Source organism: Piliocolobus tephrosceles, chromosome 2, assembly GCF_002776525.5.
Source record: "Piliocolobus tephrosceles isolate RC106 chromosome 2, ASM277652v3, whole genome shotgun sequence".
Taxonomy (NCBI): Eukaryota; Metazoa; Chordata; class Mammalia; order Primates; family Cercopithecidae; genus Piliocolobus; species Piliocolobus tephrosceles.
The window spans coordinates 181677679-181693157 of NC_045435.1; the positions used below are offsets into that span (position 1 = coordinate 181677679).

The 15479-nt window shown below is 34.3% G+C and overlaps 1 protein-coding gene across 3 annotated transcripts in view; it reads left to right on the top strand.

Annotated features, from left to right (window-relative positions):
- Positions 1-15479, top strand: part of ARPP21 (cAMP regulated phosphoprotein 21) — a 156704-nt gene that overhangs the window by 55368 nt on the left and 85857 nt on the right. For 2 of the 3 annotated variants that reach the window (XM_023214690.1, XM_023214692.1), the window contains exon 9: positions 13303-13411. In XM_023214690.1, the coding sequence (XP_023070458.1) occupies positions 13303-13411 (109 nt within the window). Of the gene's footprint in view, positions 1-13302; positions 13412-15297; positions 15400-15479 lie in introns of all 3 variants that reach the window. The other variant, XM_023214691.1, reaches the window with a different exon arrangement.

A 15479-nucleotide genomic window follows, 5' to 3' on the forward strand; every position in this document is an offset into this window, starting at 1 on the left:
AACATGTGTTGGTCAGGGGAACCATATTAATTTCAAACTATTTCTGGATTGAAATGTCTTCATTTATTTAAAGGAGAGAATACTGAGATGAGAGTTCCATGTGAGTTTTGTGTTTGGGGAATACTTCCTCAATGTCTAGAGTTTTAATGCTACTCCAATGTAAACACATGAAATGAATATTTTAATGACACTGTAGCCTAAGAAAAATGTAGAAAAATGTAGATTGAGGGCATTTTTGTTTACTAAAAGGTAGAGAAAAAAAAAACTTCCTTTTATATTTTTCTTCTTTAGTGACACTTCAATATTACTCTGACGTTTTTCTTCTTCAGTGACACTTCAATACTACTCTGACATTGATGTTTAAATAACTGTAACTATTTCAGCTCCTTAGTGGTTAGAATTTATTTCCCAGAATTCTGATTTTCTAGGTGATAGGCAGGTGAAGTAACTATAGAATGTGACTCGAGAAGGTTACATTTTTCATGGAGAAGAAAGAATTTCACATGAAGTTCAAAATATTAAGATCATAACAATATTCTCTGTGAGGATTACATATGTGTATGTACTGCACTGACCTCTAGTATTTTCAATAATATACCCAGATATAATCTATCTGCTCTTTTATAATGAGAAAACTTATCTCAAGATATACTTCTGTTTGTTAAATATCATCCCTTACTTACACTAACATTGCCTACTGCTTATTCATTTCACCACTTTACGTCTTGTAATAATATACATTACATGAGCTAAATGTATATTATTACATTTAATACAAAAAAACTTTACAATATAATAATTAAAACTTCATTTTACAGAAGAAGAAAATTAGGCACAAACTGAGTTTTAGTTTGGGGCTTACAGAGAAGCAATGGTTAGCACGACTGGGACCTAAACCAATGTGTCTAATATCAAAAAGATGTTTTTAAATAATCTTATTCTCTTAAAGCAAAAATACCCAGAAAATATTGAGCAGAGTCCTCAAGAAGAGTCCCTGGATTGGTTGAAAATTGTAATCCTTTTAAGTCCTTTGTTGTCTGATAGAAAACAGCGATTGATAGATAAGATATTTTTGAAGATTAACTCAGTGATATCATTAAGTAACAGAACCTCCCTACAACTTGATAGGTCTTGCTAGATCTGCTGTGCTTATTACTGCCACAAGATGTGATTTTTTGAAGGAATTCATATATATATATGCATTATATCTAAATATAGATTTAAATATTATACATAATATGATATATATTTATATAATATATAATATAAAAGTTTAAATAAATATAAAAAGTTAAGCTTTACTCCATTTCACTCTTTTATTCTAAGAATGAAAAAGCCACATTTATTAATTATGTTCGTAAGGGGGTGAACCTATTTATTTTGTTATTACAAAATTACTGCCACAGCAATCTGATTGTTCAGCTCCATGGATTTATGCCACATCTACAAGAGCATTAGGTGCAGTGAGAAGCAATGAGACAGGATGGAAAGATAGTTGAAGTAAAGTCAACTGTCTAGAGATTTTACATTAATACATTCCAGGTTTCTGTAAATCTTATCTGATAAGAGCAGAGATGTTATGTTTTTGCAGCCATATAATATACACAGACAAAACTTTCCAGATACTGAAAACATTTCCAGCAACTACCACTCAACAACAACAGACTTCAGTGTCGGTGATCACACAAAAAATTACGAGATAGGATTCTTGTCCTCAAACGTTTTACGCTATGGTTATAGATGGGGGAATAACTTCAGAATCTCAGTCTTCTTAAAACTTGAAAAATGTAGTGCAACTCTTTGTAGACCCAAAGTAGACACGTAACAGATATCTAGAGAATTGCTCCATAATTGAAGGAACACTGTATCAAATATCCAGCAGAACGTATATAGCAGATTCATTGGCGACTACCTGCCCATCCATTTCATGGTTCAAATAGGCATTTAGGAAGACTTTGAGAAAGGGTAAGACTTAAACAAACATAGTGAGGAGGGAGATACATGGCAAACAGGAGTATGGGCTATAAACGAACATGAGATAATAATATCTACATTTTTGGAGCATTTACTAAGAGCTGGGCATTTTGTTGAGGTGGTTGTGTTAGGTTCTCACAGCCACCTAATGAAAAGGATTTTTTAAAATTATTTTTCTAACTTTACTGGAGAGAATATGTACCAAAGGGAAATTAGTGAATTGTCTAAAGTCACACTGCTGCACAGTAGCAGCAGGATGCTAATTCAGGATATTTGACCTCAAATCCAGGAGACGTTAAAATAATGCTGTACTGGCTGGAGGCAAATATGGAGGCAATGATATTGTGAATGACAGTGGAAGACTACATAAGATGGAATAGAATCTTGAAGGCGGGCAGCTCTTAGAGCTTTAGAACATGAGACTTGATGTGCATAACATGATACTTTCGAAAGGCAGGTCTGGTATTGACTAATAGGATATATTCGAGAGGAAATGACCAAGAGTATAAAGACTTGGGTGAGTGCTGCTGTCACCAAGGCATGGGGCTGGAGTTAAGAATAACATTTATGAAAAGAAGGAAGTAATATTTGTGTTCATTTGGGAAACAGTTCAAGGTGGTACTGTCACCTGAGCAAACTGACGCACTTTAGAGAATTAGTAAAGGAAGTCACCTTTCCTCCGCAGCACTGCAGTTTTGTTGGTGCTCAGAGATAACCAGAGTAAGAACAGATTTGTGTATGTGACCAGTAGCCTCCAACCACGCCTTTTGGTCTACAAATTGGGTCTTAACAGCTGAGACTCCTCTAACAAATGGAGTGTCTGAGCTGAGAGGCCCTCCACGTTGTGTTCCTTCACCTTTAGTTAGTTCCTGTCTTCTATCCCATTGTAGATTGCCAGAAATATGTTTTGCCCTGACACTTTTTATTTTTTGATGGAATTTTTTGTCAGCTGTCAGGTTAGGTGATGATGATGAATGAGACCCTTGCTAGGGTGAAGGTATTAGGGTCCATGTTATTTTGATATTATAAATGATATTTATAATGTATTTACTCTAGATAATGTTACATTTTTTATATTTAGAATTTAGGCTAAAAATATGAATAGTGATCTTATCAAAATATTTTAAATGCCACAAATATATGTGTCTTTCTATGTAAGAAATTTTGCCCTTCTTTTTCTCTCACTTTCTGGTCTTCAGTTTCTCTCTCTTTTACTCATTTTCTGTGTTTGGCACGAAGCAGTTTATTGTTGTTCTGTTAGATACATTTTTAACCTTCCTCTTCTTCATCCCAGAGAAAGGATGCACACTTAGAGTGTACCACTGGAGATTAGAAACCATCCTCTTGCACAAGTGTTTTCCAAAAAGCCGAGATCAGCCACAGGCAATGAGAATCCCATGTATATCTGAATGTTTCTGCATATGTCAGAGGAGCTGTTTAACTCACCCCAGATAATTTTCATGTTAAAAGATTGTCATCTCTTGAACATTTTTTCTCTTGTCTTTCACATCCACCCACTGTCATTGCCTCAAATCCCCTGCTCTGACAGTGCAGAGCAAAGAATGGAAATAACAAATCCACTGAAAGAGAGTGGATACAGGCCCTAGAAACTATGAAACAAAAATAGTGGCCCAAAGGCATTGGTTTGAGGCTATGCCTTAAGTGCCCAAGGACATATCCAGTGATCCTGAGAAGTGTGAGCCTGGGTATTTTGCCTGGAGTGATGAGTGGTGGGTAGTGACTATGGCAGTTTGTTTGTTGTATGTTCCAGAAAGGATGACTAACTGAGTTGGCTGTTTGGTAAATAAAAAATAAAAAGCCATGAAACTCATTCCAGAACTAAATAAAGCTTCCCTATAGATAGAGCAATGGAGACCAATTGATTTTATTAAGAACCCCTGAAGTGATGGATAGTTATTATTATATTAGCAAGAAGGATCATGGGACTTTCCACTTTCTCCGTGGGTAGACCCAGACAACAGTGGAGAGCAGTATGCCAAGGTCACAGAATGTCTAGTGTGCTTAGTTTTCTGAAGAGGCTAGCTGAAAATGAGAATCCTTGGTGTTTGGCCCTTAAGCATTTCACTCCCTGCAGGTGATTAAGTACATTTATAACAAAACAAAATAAAGCAAAACATGCTTTTCCTTCCATGTTTATTATATTTATCTTCCTTTGGCTGGAAATGTGCGTGGCTCTGTGAATAAACGGAGCAGCATCCTGATGTGGATGCTCCCTTAATCGCCCCTGAAGAAGACCAAGCATCAATTTATATAAGTGCCTCTTAAAAATCTATGAGTGGTTGGTTGGCATCCTGTCATTTCTAAACATGGTAAATTTACTCTGCAGTTTTTACAGGAATGGCAGTGAAAATCATCTGACTAGGTGCCAAAGATCAGAAATTCTAAGAATCACATTGTTCTCAGGAAAACTATGAAACTATTTACTGAGCAAGACACTTCGTTTTTTAATCTGTACTCAGGCTCAAAATGAGACTTATTTGTTCACACGGGTCAAACTCCATGTCATTTTCTTCAAATATTATATTTTCTCCATATTATTATTCTCAAATACCTCAGAGAATATAAGATTCTGTAGATGACATAGGTAAATACCAGAAATATACCATAAGAAGGAACATAAGTTTGTGGTATTACTTTCCCTACTTGAAATTATTTATGGGCCTTTGTGTGTGAATGTATAATTAACTGTTTTGGAAATGAAACATGTATATACATTCTATAACATAGTGTACTTCATATAACATTTTTATAGAGATTATCTGTGCAGTCATGATATGTTTAATAATTTTATTTATTTATTTATCTATTTTGCTCATGACATCCTAGGTAGATAAAGCTAAGCCATTTTACAAGAGAGAAAACTGAGATCCATCTCTGATCTTATCTAGTCAATTCACAGAAGACCAAGATCAAAATTCAGTGCTACTGTCACTCAGCCATGACTCCTCTCCTAAAGTTAGGGAAAGAGGAATTAGCATTAATAGGCTTAATATTCTCAAACAATGATGAAAAGTAAAGAGAAGTAAACCAAGCACTGTTCTTTAACTCAGACCTATTGATTCACTTATAAAAATTCAAATTTGCATTTTATTGCCTTTAAAATTGAGCAGAGAACCAAATGAAACAACATCAGTACTAAGATAGATGACAAAACCATGATGCCAAAAAAAAAAAAAAAAAAAAAGTCTTCAGTACAGTTTAGAAGTTAAAAGTTCATCTTATATATACCTACTGCATATAGTATTGTCCTAAATGTATAATAGTTTTGGAAGAATCAAGATTATTGTGACTCACTTTCCTCAATCTGCATCTTTGCTTGCTGTAGGCAGCAGAATTATGCCCAGTACCTGAGGGTTTCCTTGTTTCTTACAAATCCTCCTGTAGGGCTGACAGTCATTTTTGCACTTATAGTTTGGGAAGTTTTAGAGAATACTTGAAGGTGAGAGTCTGGTTATGTAGAATGAATATAATAATAATAATAACATGTTTTAATGTTCAGTACAACTCTTCAAACAATAAATTGGAATCTATCAAGAGCAGTGCACATTTATGTAACACATTTTATCCCACAAGCTGACTTCTTCCAATGTACAGCCCTTCAGGTACCACAGAATTCTCAGAGGAGCTTAGCCTTTAACTTCCCAGTCTTCACTTCCCACCTTCTGGGCTTCAAGCCAGGAAAATGAAAAATATATATATATATGTATAGCTTTTATTTACACGTACCAAAAATATTTGGCAATTCTCTATCAAGTAAACTACACTAGTAACTGTGCCTTCATCGGGATTGAAATACTGTATTTGCATATGGGCTTCAATGGAATACTTTTTAATACAACATCACAATATATAAACGAAAAGCCTTTTGTCTCAAAAAAGAAAAACAACAGCAACAACAACAACAATTATATTCAACAGTTTCCAAAGGAAACATCACTTTCAGAAAAACATGACTACCATATTTGGAAATACACAGATCAATCCATTATTTCAGTATTATAATACAGATTATATCTATCCTACTTAAGGTTAACGCTAAGGAAAATTTTGGATCAATAATCATTGTTGTACCTTCAGATTTTTTCTACTCAAAAAAATATGAACGATGTAACAATAGTTTATAAAATTCATTAAGTGCTTTACTAGTGCCTAGCACTGGGCTTGGTAGCTTACTTGCATTATTGTGCATCTATGTAACCTCCCAAGCAAGTTAAGTGTTATATTTTCTATTTTTTTTACAAGAAACCAAACAACAGCCCTCTCCCTCCGGGAGGTTAAGTATGTTGCAAAAAGTCGCACAGTAAGCTGCAGAGCTGAGAAGACATAACTGTTTTTAGGCTTGCTTCTCAGTGTTATGTCTGTATTCTTAAAACTATTTTAGTTATTGAAACTATTGCTATTTCAAATACAGTATGCTAGTTCATGTCCATTTCATATAAAGAAATTAGGTTATGTATTAAAATTCAATGGTTGTTTTAAGGGAGTGGAACTTTGAGTCATTGTATGTGTTAATGCTGCTATCATTTAATGTTACTGTAGCACTGAAATGGAAGGATGGAGAATTTAAAGAAAAAAAAAAAGTACACCAATAATCTAGCCCTGATTTTATTCAGTTTATTACCACTGATAAGAAAAGCCTGATATTAGAAAACTTGCAAGAAATTAGTACCCTGGAGCCGAAGAAGAAATCACTCATCATCAATTCAGTGTTGGAAGTGAATTCAGCATGCAAAGTGTTGTGCTCTTCTGTCAAAGTAGCACCAGAGAGAAGTACATGATCAAATATATTGAACCAAGTATCACATTTGTAGATTAAAACACTAGATTATTTGTTTATAGGTTTACTTAGAAGATACCACTGGAGTTTTTGAAAATTTTATTTTATTTTTTTATTATACTTTAAGTTCTAGGGTACATGTCTAGGGGTGGAGGGCTGGGGGAGGAAGAGCATTAGGAAAAATACCTAATATAAATGATGAGTTGATGGGTGCAGCAAGCCAACATGGCACATGTATACCTATGTAACAAACCTGCATGCTGTGTACATGTACCCTAGAATTTTTGAAAGTTTAAGGAGCCTAAAATTGTCCTAGGCTAATCCTAAATCTTAATCATGATTGAGATTGATAATGAATCAATCAATGGTTGCTATTTGGTGGAATCATCAATTTTAGGCTAATCCAAAACATTTCAAGTTTTACATAGTGGCCAAATAATCTGTAAAATGATCTCCATGTAAAACTTGAAATGTTTTAATAAGTTCAATAACCTAGGCATATATGTGATGTTATCCTCATATTTTAAAATATATGTGCACAGTATTTCACAGATAATTCATATAATATCATCAGCATATCATTTAGAAGAATTGTCATTCTGTAAAGTAATTTTTCTATTGTAGACATAATTTTTCATTTGTGGAAATTCTAAATGTATAGGTAAATTTGAAGAAATAAGTCTGTTTTGTTAAGCTAAGTATATCTATCTGACGTGTGTGACTGTTATGTGCTGTTGCCAACACCACGCTCAATATGGATAATTAAGCTCACAAACCTAGTATATAATATACCAGGTCTTAATTGCATGTGATTACTTTCCCTTTTTAAAACTTCATGTTTTCCCCTTTTTTTCTTATCCTTGTAATCTTTTTCTATAATATCATTATTTAGTCTTCTCCTATAGATAAGAAAAAAGGGATCTTCAGAGTGGACAGTATTATTTAGTTATTATCCTTATATTATCATTAGTAAATGGATGTTATTATACATATAGATCAAAAAGGACATAGCAATAAAAAGAGTGAGTGGCAGGGTAGGAGTGGTTTACATATACTAGAGGGCCTTAGAAGCAGGAAGCATAATTAAATCTGGTATTTTTGGCTGGGCGCGGTGGCTCACGCCTGTAATCCCAGCACTTTGGGAGGCTGAGGTAGGAGGATCACGAGGTCAGGAGATAGAGACCATCCTGATCAACATGGTGAAACCCCGTCTCTACTAAAAATACAGAAAATTAGCCGGGCGAGGTGGCGGGTGCCTGTAGTCCCAGCTACTCGGGAGGCTGAGGCAGGAGAATGGCGGGAACCCGGGAGGCGGAGCTTGCAGTGAGCTGAGATTGTGCCACTGCACTCCAGCCTGGGTGACAGAGCGAGCCTCCGTCTCAGAAAAAAAAAAAAGAAAAAGAAAATCTGGTATTTTTAAAAGTAGCAGTGCAGTGGAACAATTGAGAATTGGTTTGACAAAACAAAATATCTAATGCCTATTTTAGGTGATTGTAATAATACATGCTATGAAAGAATATTTTCTAAATATCCAAAGTATGTGAATATTTTAATTATCTATTATCCAGTAATTGGGTGCAAACCACTACTGAGTTGTTGAATTGTTTTTCTATCTTTTTAAGCTAATAATTTTCATTATTTTGTTATAAAATAATAATTATTTTCATAATCACAAATATATAAAAGGTTTAAAGTAAAATTTCCTATTATCCCACCATGAGACATACTTACTCCTAGCATTATTATTCTTATATATTATAGTTTCAATATAAATATGATCAAATCGATCTAATTTTTAATTGCTTTTCTGTGTTACTCAGTATTATTGGATATAATTTTATAGAGCCACATATCATACATTACATACCTTAAATTGCTTACCTAATCTACTATAGATTTTCACTATTTTGCTGTTGTGAATGATAGAACTCTGCATTCATTTATTATTTTCTTTGGATTCATTATTTAAAATGGAAGCACTTTGTTAAGACAAAATATTTAAAAATATTTAAGTGTCCAAATCCACATAGCCAAATTGTTTGCCAGAGCAGAGGTGCCAGTGTAAGAGATGTCTTACAAATGCATGTTGTTTTTAAATGTTGTGCTTAATGTTGTTGTTCATGAAAAGTCTTATGTTAAAGGAGAGTCAAAGAGTTGGTTTGCGTGCCTCTGCTTATATATACAGTACACTATAGAAGCAGAGAATAATAAAATGAATTTTCCAAGGATGTTACAAAATTTGGGACAAGAGTTTGAAAGATGCTAATAAAGAACATTGGCTACTTAGCACTGCACATATTAAATTTATAAGGTATAATAGTCTCATTTAAAAGAAAACGAAGTGGTATAAAATGACAAACTGATAATGCAAATTGTGAGATACACTTATTTAAAAAGAAGAACATAGGACTTTCCTATTATCAATGAAATACAAGCAAAATGTACATATTTTAATTGAAAATGTTTGAAATATTAAGGGAACTGTGTCATTAGATTTCTCTAATTTGTTTGACTATTAAAATGCTTTTGATAGGTGTCTTACACCATAAACATATTTTATACTGTTGTGCATAGAAACTTTTATTTGTTGAGATACACATGCATACTGATAACCACCTTTCAGTTACTCAGGGTGAAATTCAAGACTTCTCTCTACATATTCAGTAGAATTAAATTCTTCATTTATGTTTGGAAAATAAGGGAAGGATTAAGGTTAACTATTTGGAAGAAAAGTGATAAATCTGGTCTTAAGAACCTGGCAGTAAGGTAAATTATTAAAATACTTCAAGATAAGAAAGATTAAAAACAGTAATAATAATAGGTACTCATCTATGTCAAGCTTCGAGGGGAAAAAAACTAAAACTGGAACTGAATGACTAGAAGACAAGAGTTTGATTATCTTCACTCAGCCACACTGTTTCTCAATTCATGAGCTATGCCTAATTAAGGAACAATGAAGAATTAATTCTGCTTTTCAAAGGTTTGATTGGGGTTGCCAAGAAATTGACCAGAAATGCCAGTGCTATTCACTACACATGAACAATAAGTTTCACAGTAGTTATGTGCTACAAATTGTGGAAAAACATATTTTACCTTCAGAAGAAGAAAATATTTTTCACCTAGGATGACCATTACATTTATTTTCCGTGCTTTTTTGATGATAATATGAGAAAGATAGAAATAATACCATATGTACTAAAATCTACCAGAAAAAGAAGTTAGGCATGAATGATGCAGGGCTGTAAAATATATAGCAAAGTCTAGTCATCATTGATTTAATAAATACCACAACCTTTTGCAGTTTTGAGAATGTTTTCATCCAATTACATTCACATATTAATACATTAAAAGTTACCCATTACCATTTTAAATAAAGGTCTACAATACATTGTTTTAGTTCCATTCATTTTATTGCTTAGAAATAATATTGCTATGGTGGTAAATTAACTGTGAAAGGGAGTTCAGTTTTCAAAGCTATAATATAATGGTACATTACCAGTAATTTTTAGTTTAATCACTTGCAATACTTCAGGTATATGCCTCAGTTTGCATGAGTTTAAACTGCCAGATTGCTCTTTAGTGCTATAATCATAAACAATTCTCTATAAAATCAACCTAGAAAAATTTTATTAGATTCACTTGATTTTTTAAGCAAAATTCTAATATTTACTCTATGATCATTCAATATTTCTGGAAAAATATAAAAGGATTAATAATTTGAACTGTTATATCCCAGTATTTGAAAAAAACCTAAGGTTGAAATGCAGTTATTAAGGATGTATCTTGCATAATTTGTATCAGTGGGAAATATTTTTGCTCTAAACAATATTTACATTATTAATTAGAATAAGCCTTTTGATTACTTTTTAGTTATGTTGTAGATGCATTTTTTTCTAAATATATGAAAAACAAATAAATGACTACCACAAAGAAATGGAAATGATATTTTAAAAATAATGTTTAAATAGCTGTTTTAGAGTTACAATGACACTTGAAACTGAGAAGTTCCAAAACTAGGAAAGTCAAAATTTTCATTTTCACTTCCATGTCTTCCCAAGAGACACTCTCAGATTTAAAACAAACAAAAACATTTGGTTTTGTAACATGATTAATTTTGGTCAATATAAATTGAAACATAAATCTGATTTTTAAAGATCTTACTAATGTTCTAAATTTGAATGTGTACTCCTACTAACCAACTTCTCTTCTGATTTATAATTATAGGATTTAAAATTTTATATCTTATTAAGTGACTTTTTTATCTGTCCCTGAATTATAGTGATTTATGAATCGCTGTGGTAAATGTTCATTTGTTTATAATTGGTTAATTTATTTATTCAGCCAAATGCCTCTCAGGTACTAGGCATGGTTCTAGGCACTAAGACTTGAGTATTTAAAAAAGACAAGGTCTGTACTGAGATAAAACTTAAATTCTAATTCTGGTTAGTATGCTGAAATCTCACTTTAATGCTTTTCAACCTCAATAAGTCGATCTATAACAAATTCACTTTATGCTCATGAATCAGAAAGTCCACATTCTGAGATCATTTTATTTGTAAATGGACAATTACAGACTATTATAAACAAATACAAACAAAATTTCTGTAAATTTAGAAGTTAGTAAATCATTTCACTTAGCTGGAGTTTATCAGATTACAGAGCTTAGGGATATTAGAAGACACCAAAATAGTGTTGATACAATCAACATCTATATTTAAGTCAGCATCCTAATTTCACTTGCTATGGAAAAAAACTGTGTAACAACATATAAGTATTGGTTGAAAATGTTGGAATGCTTTAAAAAAATCTGGAGAATTGCTAGTGTTTATAGGGACCTGCAAGTCTACACTGTAATATCTTTACAGTGTAATAAGAAATTGAAGTGTCTTGTGACTATGCTACTCTGAAACATGTTTAATTTATCTACTGTAAATGGCCTTTTCATTGTAAAGTACAAGTTTACTTCACTAGAATACTGATTTCAATATGTGGTATTAGCACTTTCAGGTTTTTGGTTACATTTTAAGTTTGGTGGAAAACATTTACATTGAAAACTAGGATAATTTGTTGGAGGATTTTGGTTCTTTATTTTTGGGTTTGAGGGTCTTCAGCCCACTGTGTACAATACAGAGGAACAAAACTGAGTCTCTGGAAGGATGTGACCAGGCTTGTGTGATGCCTGTGGCTTACTGGGCAAATTCATAAACGTGAAATCAAAAGAAGCATGGAGGGATGGTTTCCTTGTCTTTAAAAGAGGCAAAAAATATTTGCTTCTGCACCAAACTTTTATTGTAAGGATTGAATAAGATATTGACACCATGTTCCAAAAATGATACTCAGTTTACAAAACTCTAACAGATACTATTCCAGTTTTTTGCTATTGTCTGCTCATCAATATTATTACAGTTTATGTACACATATTTAAGGAAAGAAAAAATGCTTCTCATCAAGATTTGAATTATACATTTAAACTTCTTTATTTTCAAAGTGCTATTTGCTTATTTTGGAGCTAGGAGTAAATGATAAGTTTCTCTTAATTACTGGTCACTCACATTACACAACAGACACTGTGAATGGCTTCCTAATGACTCAAAGCATAATGAACCCGGCAGGGACAGAAAACCTTCTAGGCTTCAGAAGTAATACATCAGATATGACAGAGACCCTTTAATGAGAGTCATAAATTTTAACTGTCTAAATCAGAAGCAAACATTTTAGCACTCCCTCTGTGGATGAACCCAAGTCCAGATCATTCACTGAGTTCTGTGGTCTGCAATGACAACTGTGGGAAATTAACAATGAAGTGGAGCCCTTTCCTTTAATAATACCAAATGATTAAGCGGGCCTAAAAAAATCAATTGACTAATCAATAGTGTGTAACTGCTTGAAGCATTTTCCCCATGCTAATCAGCCATTAAGTTGTTTAAACTAAATACCTCCAGTTTCTCCAATTACTGAACTGATTTACAAGACATGGTCAAGGGTGTCAGAGTCTACTGGAGTCAGATTCCAGAGCGTTTGTTATTGGAGGAGACAGAAAATAGTTTTTAAGTGATCCTCTCTCACTGCACGGTCCAAAGACTCTTAAAAGGGAGGATGTGATAGAAGATATTCTGTCGGTTTCCAGACGTTGGTGAATTAATGTGTTACTGTCAAGTTCTAAACATGTATATTTGTTTGAGAATATGGTCAGGAAGTTATTTGAATTCAGGAATAATAGAGGTCAAAATAACTAAAGAAAACATCTATCCAATACATACAGGAAGGCCTTTAAATTTTTTTTTTTTTAATTTCAGCCGTGATGAGCAGCATGTAGCAAACAAGACCCCAAATTCAAAACAACGAAAAGTATTCTAACAACATGTGAAGTGACATATCATTACCTACCTGTATATTGCCAGCAACTCTAATATCAAAACCACTTGTAAACTTTTAAGTTAAATGACACTGTGGGGGAAGAACAACACTAAGAAATAACTTTAAACAAGGGGAAAAAACTTTTTTATTGATATGTTTTACTTTGCTGGCAGACCAGAGCAAAGGTTTTGTGAACATTTAAAAGATGAAAAAGGTGAAGAATCCCAGAAGCGGTTTATCTTGAAGCGAGATAACTCTAGTATTGATAAAGAAGACAATCAGGTTGGTTCTCAAGTTTGAGAGTGGCTGACATTGTTGTTTTTGAAGGTGGGCTGACTGATGTTCTTGTCGTCCCTCTGTTGTCCCTGCCTTCCCTCCAATCCTCCCCTGCCTCTGATACCACTGTCCTATCTCCAACCTCCTCCTCCTCCTTGCCTCCCCCTTCGGCATTCAATGGGTAGCAAAAAAAAAAAAAAAAAAAAAAAAAAAAAAAATTCCTGGTTGCTTTAGCAATGGCTCTGTGTTGGGCTGCATGGGTGGTGCTTGGCGCAGTTTCTGCTGCATGTCTGGGGGGGTCGGGATGCCACAGGCTCCGAGCTGTGGAGTAAAGCTTTGTCAGTCGCATTTCCAGATGTCTGTGTAACTATGGCAGTCGTTCCACTCCCTACAGCTTTGTCCTTCAGTTGTGCACAAATTGAGCTGGATTATCAATACGGACCGATGATCAACCGGTGTAGCTGTAAAGAACAAACCTTGTTATGGTGAGGACAGGTGGATTTTGCAACTATCCTAAAAAAGTCTTCACAGAAAAGAATTGAGTTCATGTTTTAGTCTTTTATCCCCTCTCCTTCCCATGTTTTATGGTCCATGTAAATTGTCTGCTTGTTTTGCATGAAGTGTAGCAGAACTTTATCCTCGTGTATTTTGCTTGTGACAAAACATTATGTTGTTCTAGAGTAGCCTTATTTGTGGTACCTGGTCAGGAGTAAAGAGGCTTTACTAAATCTCTTTTTTAGATGGGGGCTGTGGGATCCAGGGTGACTAGAAGAAAGCTAAGTAAATGGCAAAAAAAAAATCCCACAAATTTTTAAATGATAATAACAATAGAAAGTCATATAAATGCCATTACAATTATACTTTGTGTCTCTGACAATCAAAATAGATTCTTTTGAAAATGACTTTGCTTTAGAATTTTTAAAGGTAAGACAATATGCATCTCAAGTTACCATTTTAATCACTCTCAGTGAGTCATTCAGCCAGTATGTGCATCTCTGATGCACTTTTTGAAAACTTGTTCATCATTTGTATCTCGTTTCCTCCCACTACCACCAAGCTCCACCATGGCTCCTGTTGACTATGAAACATGTGCCTGTGTCATGTTTAGTGGGTGTCTGTTGAATGGATGGATGGATGTGGTTAGTGCAGAGCAGTTTGTGAGGAATGGAAAGAATAGATGGAAGGAGACTTAAGATTCAGGAAGTAGTTCAGAAAATAGGATAAAGAACAGTCCTCATGCTGGGTTCTTTGAAGCATTACTTGGTATTGACTCTTGTCAACAAATAGGTTTTTAAATTTTAGCCTGTAAACCTGAGGTCATTCATTCTATGCTAAATGCAATTCATAGGATCAGTCACTGAATGAATAACGCAAAATAGAAGGTGAAGTGATAGTGTCTACATCTTCCTTTCTGTTCATTACTTTCTTTGCTCACTTGCTTTTTCTCCAGTCCCCAAGCTTTCAAAATGATTTCTTCCCTCAGCCACTTTGAACTAGCCACTTCCTCTTTTTTCACCAGCATTCTGCCTCCTTCTGAGGAGTCAGAACCACACAGGTAAGCAAGAGAGACAGAGTCCATCAGTGATAAGCCACCATGTATGTGAATTGGCTGAATACCTGAGGCACAGTGAGGTGAACTCATTTGGAAACACCTGTGCTATTGCATCCAGTGAGGAACCTACCAGCAGCAGCAAACACCTCTCATTATTGCATGTCATGCACACACTTGGTACATGCACCCAACACAGCCTCCTCAGGGAACAGAGAGAATAAGACTTTTCAGGCTCCATTTGTTTAAGTGAACATTTATTATTCTTAGCTGACAGTTGCTTAACCGCAGATTTCTAACAACGCAACTTGGATAACCCTCCTGATTTCTTTTTTCTGTTCAGCAAAACAGAATGCATCCATTTAGAGATGACAGACGAAGTAAATCAATTGAAGAGAGAGAAGAGGAATATCAGAGAGTGAGGGAGAGAATATTTGCACACGATGTGAGTAGTTGTTTTAATTGCCTCTTTAGTGCACTCCTTCCATCAGCAGTAAGGCTTCCTCATTCCCAGACAGCGAGGTG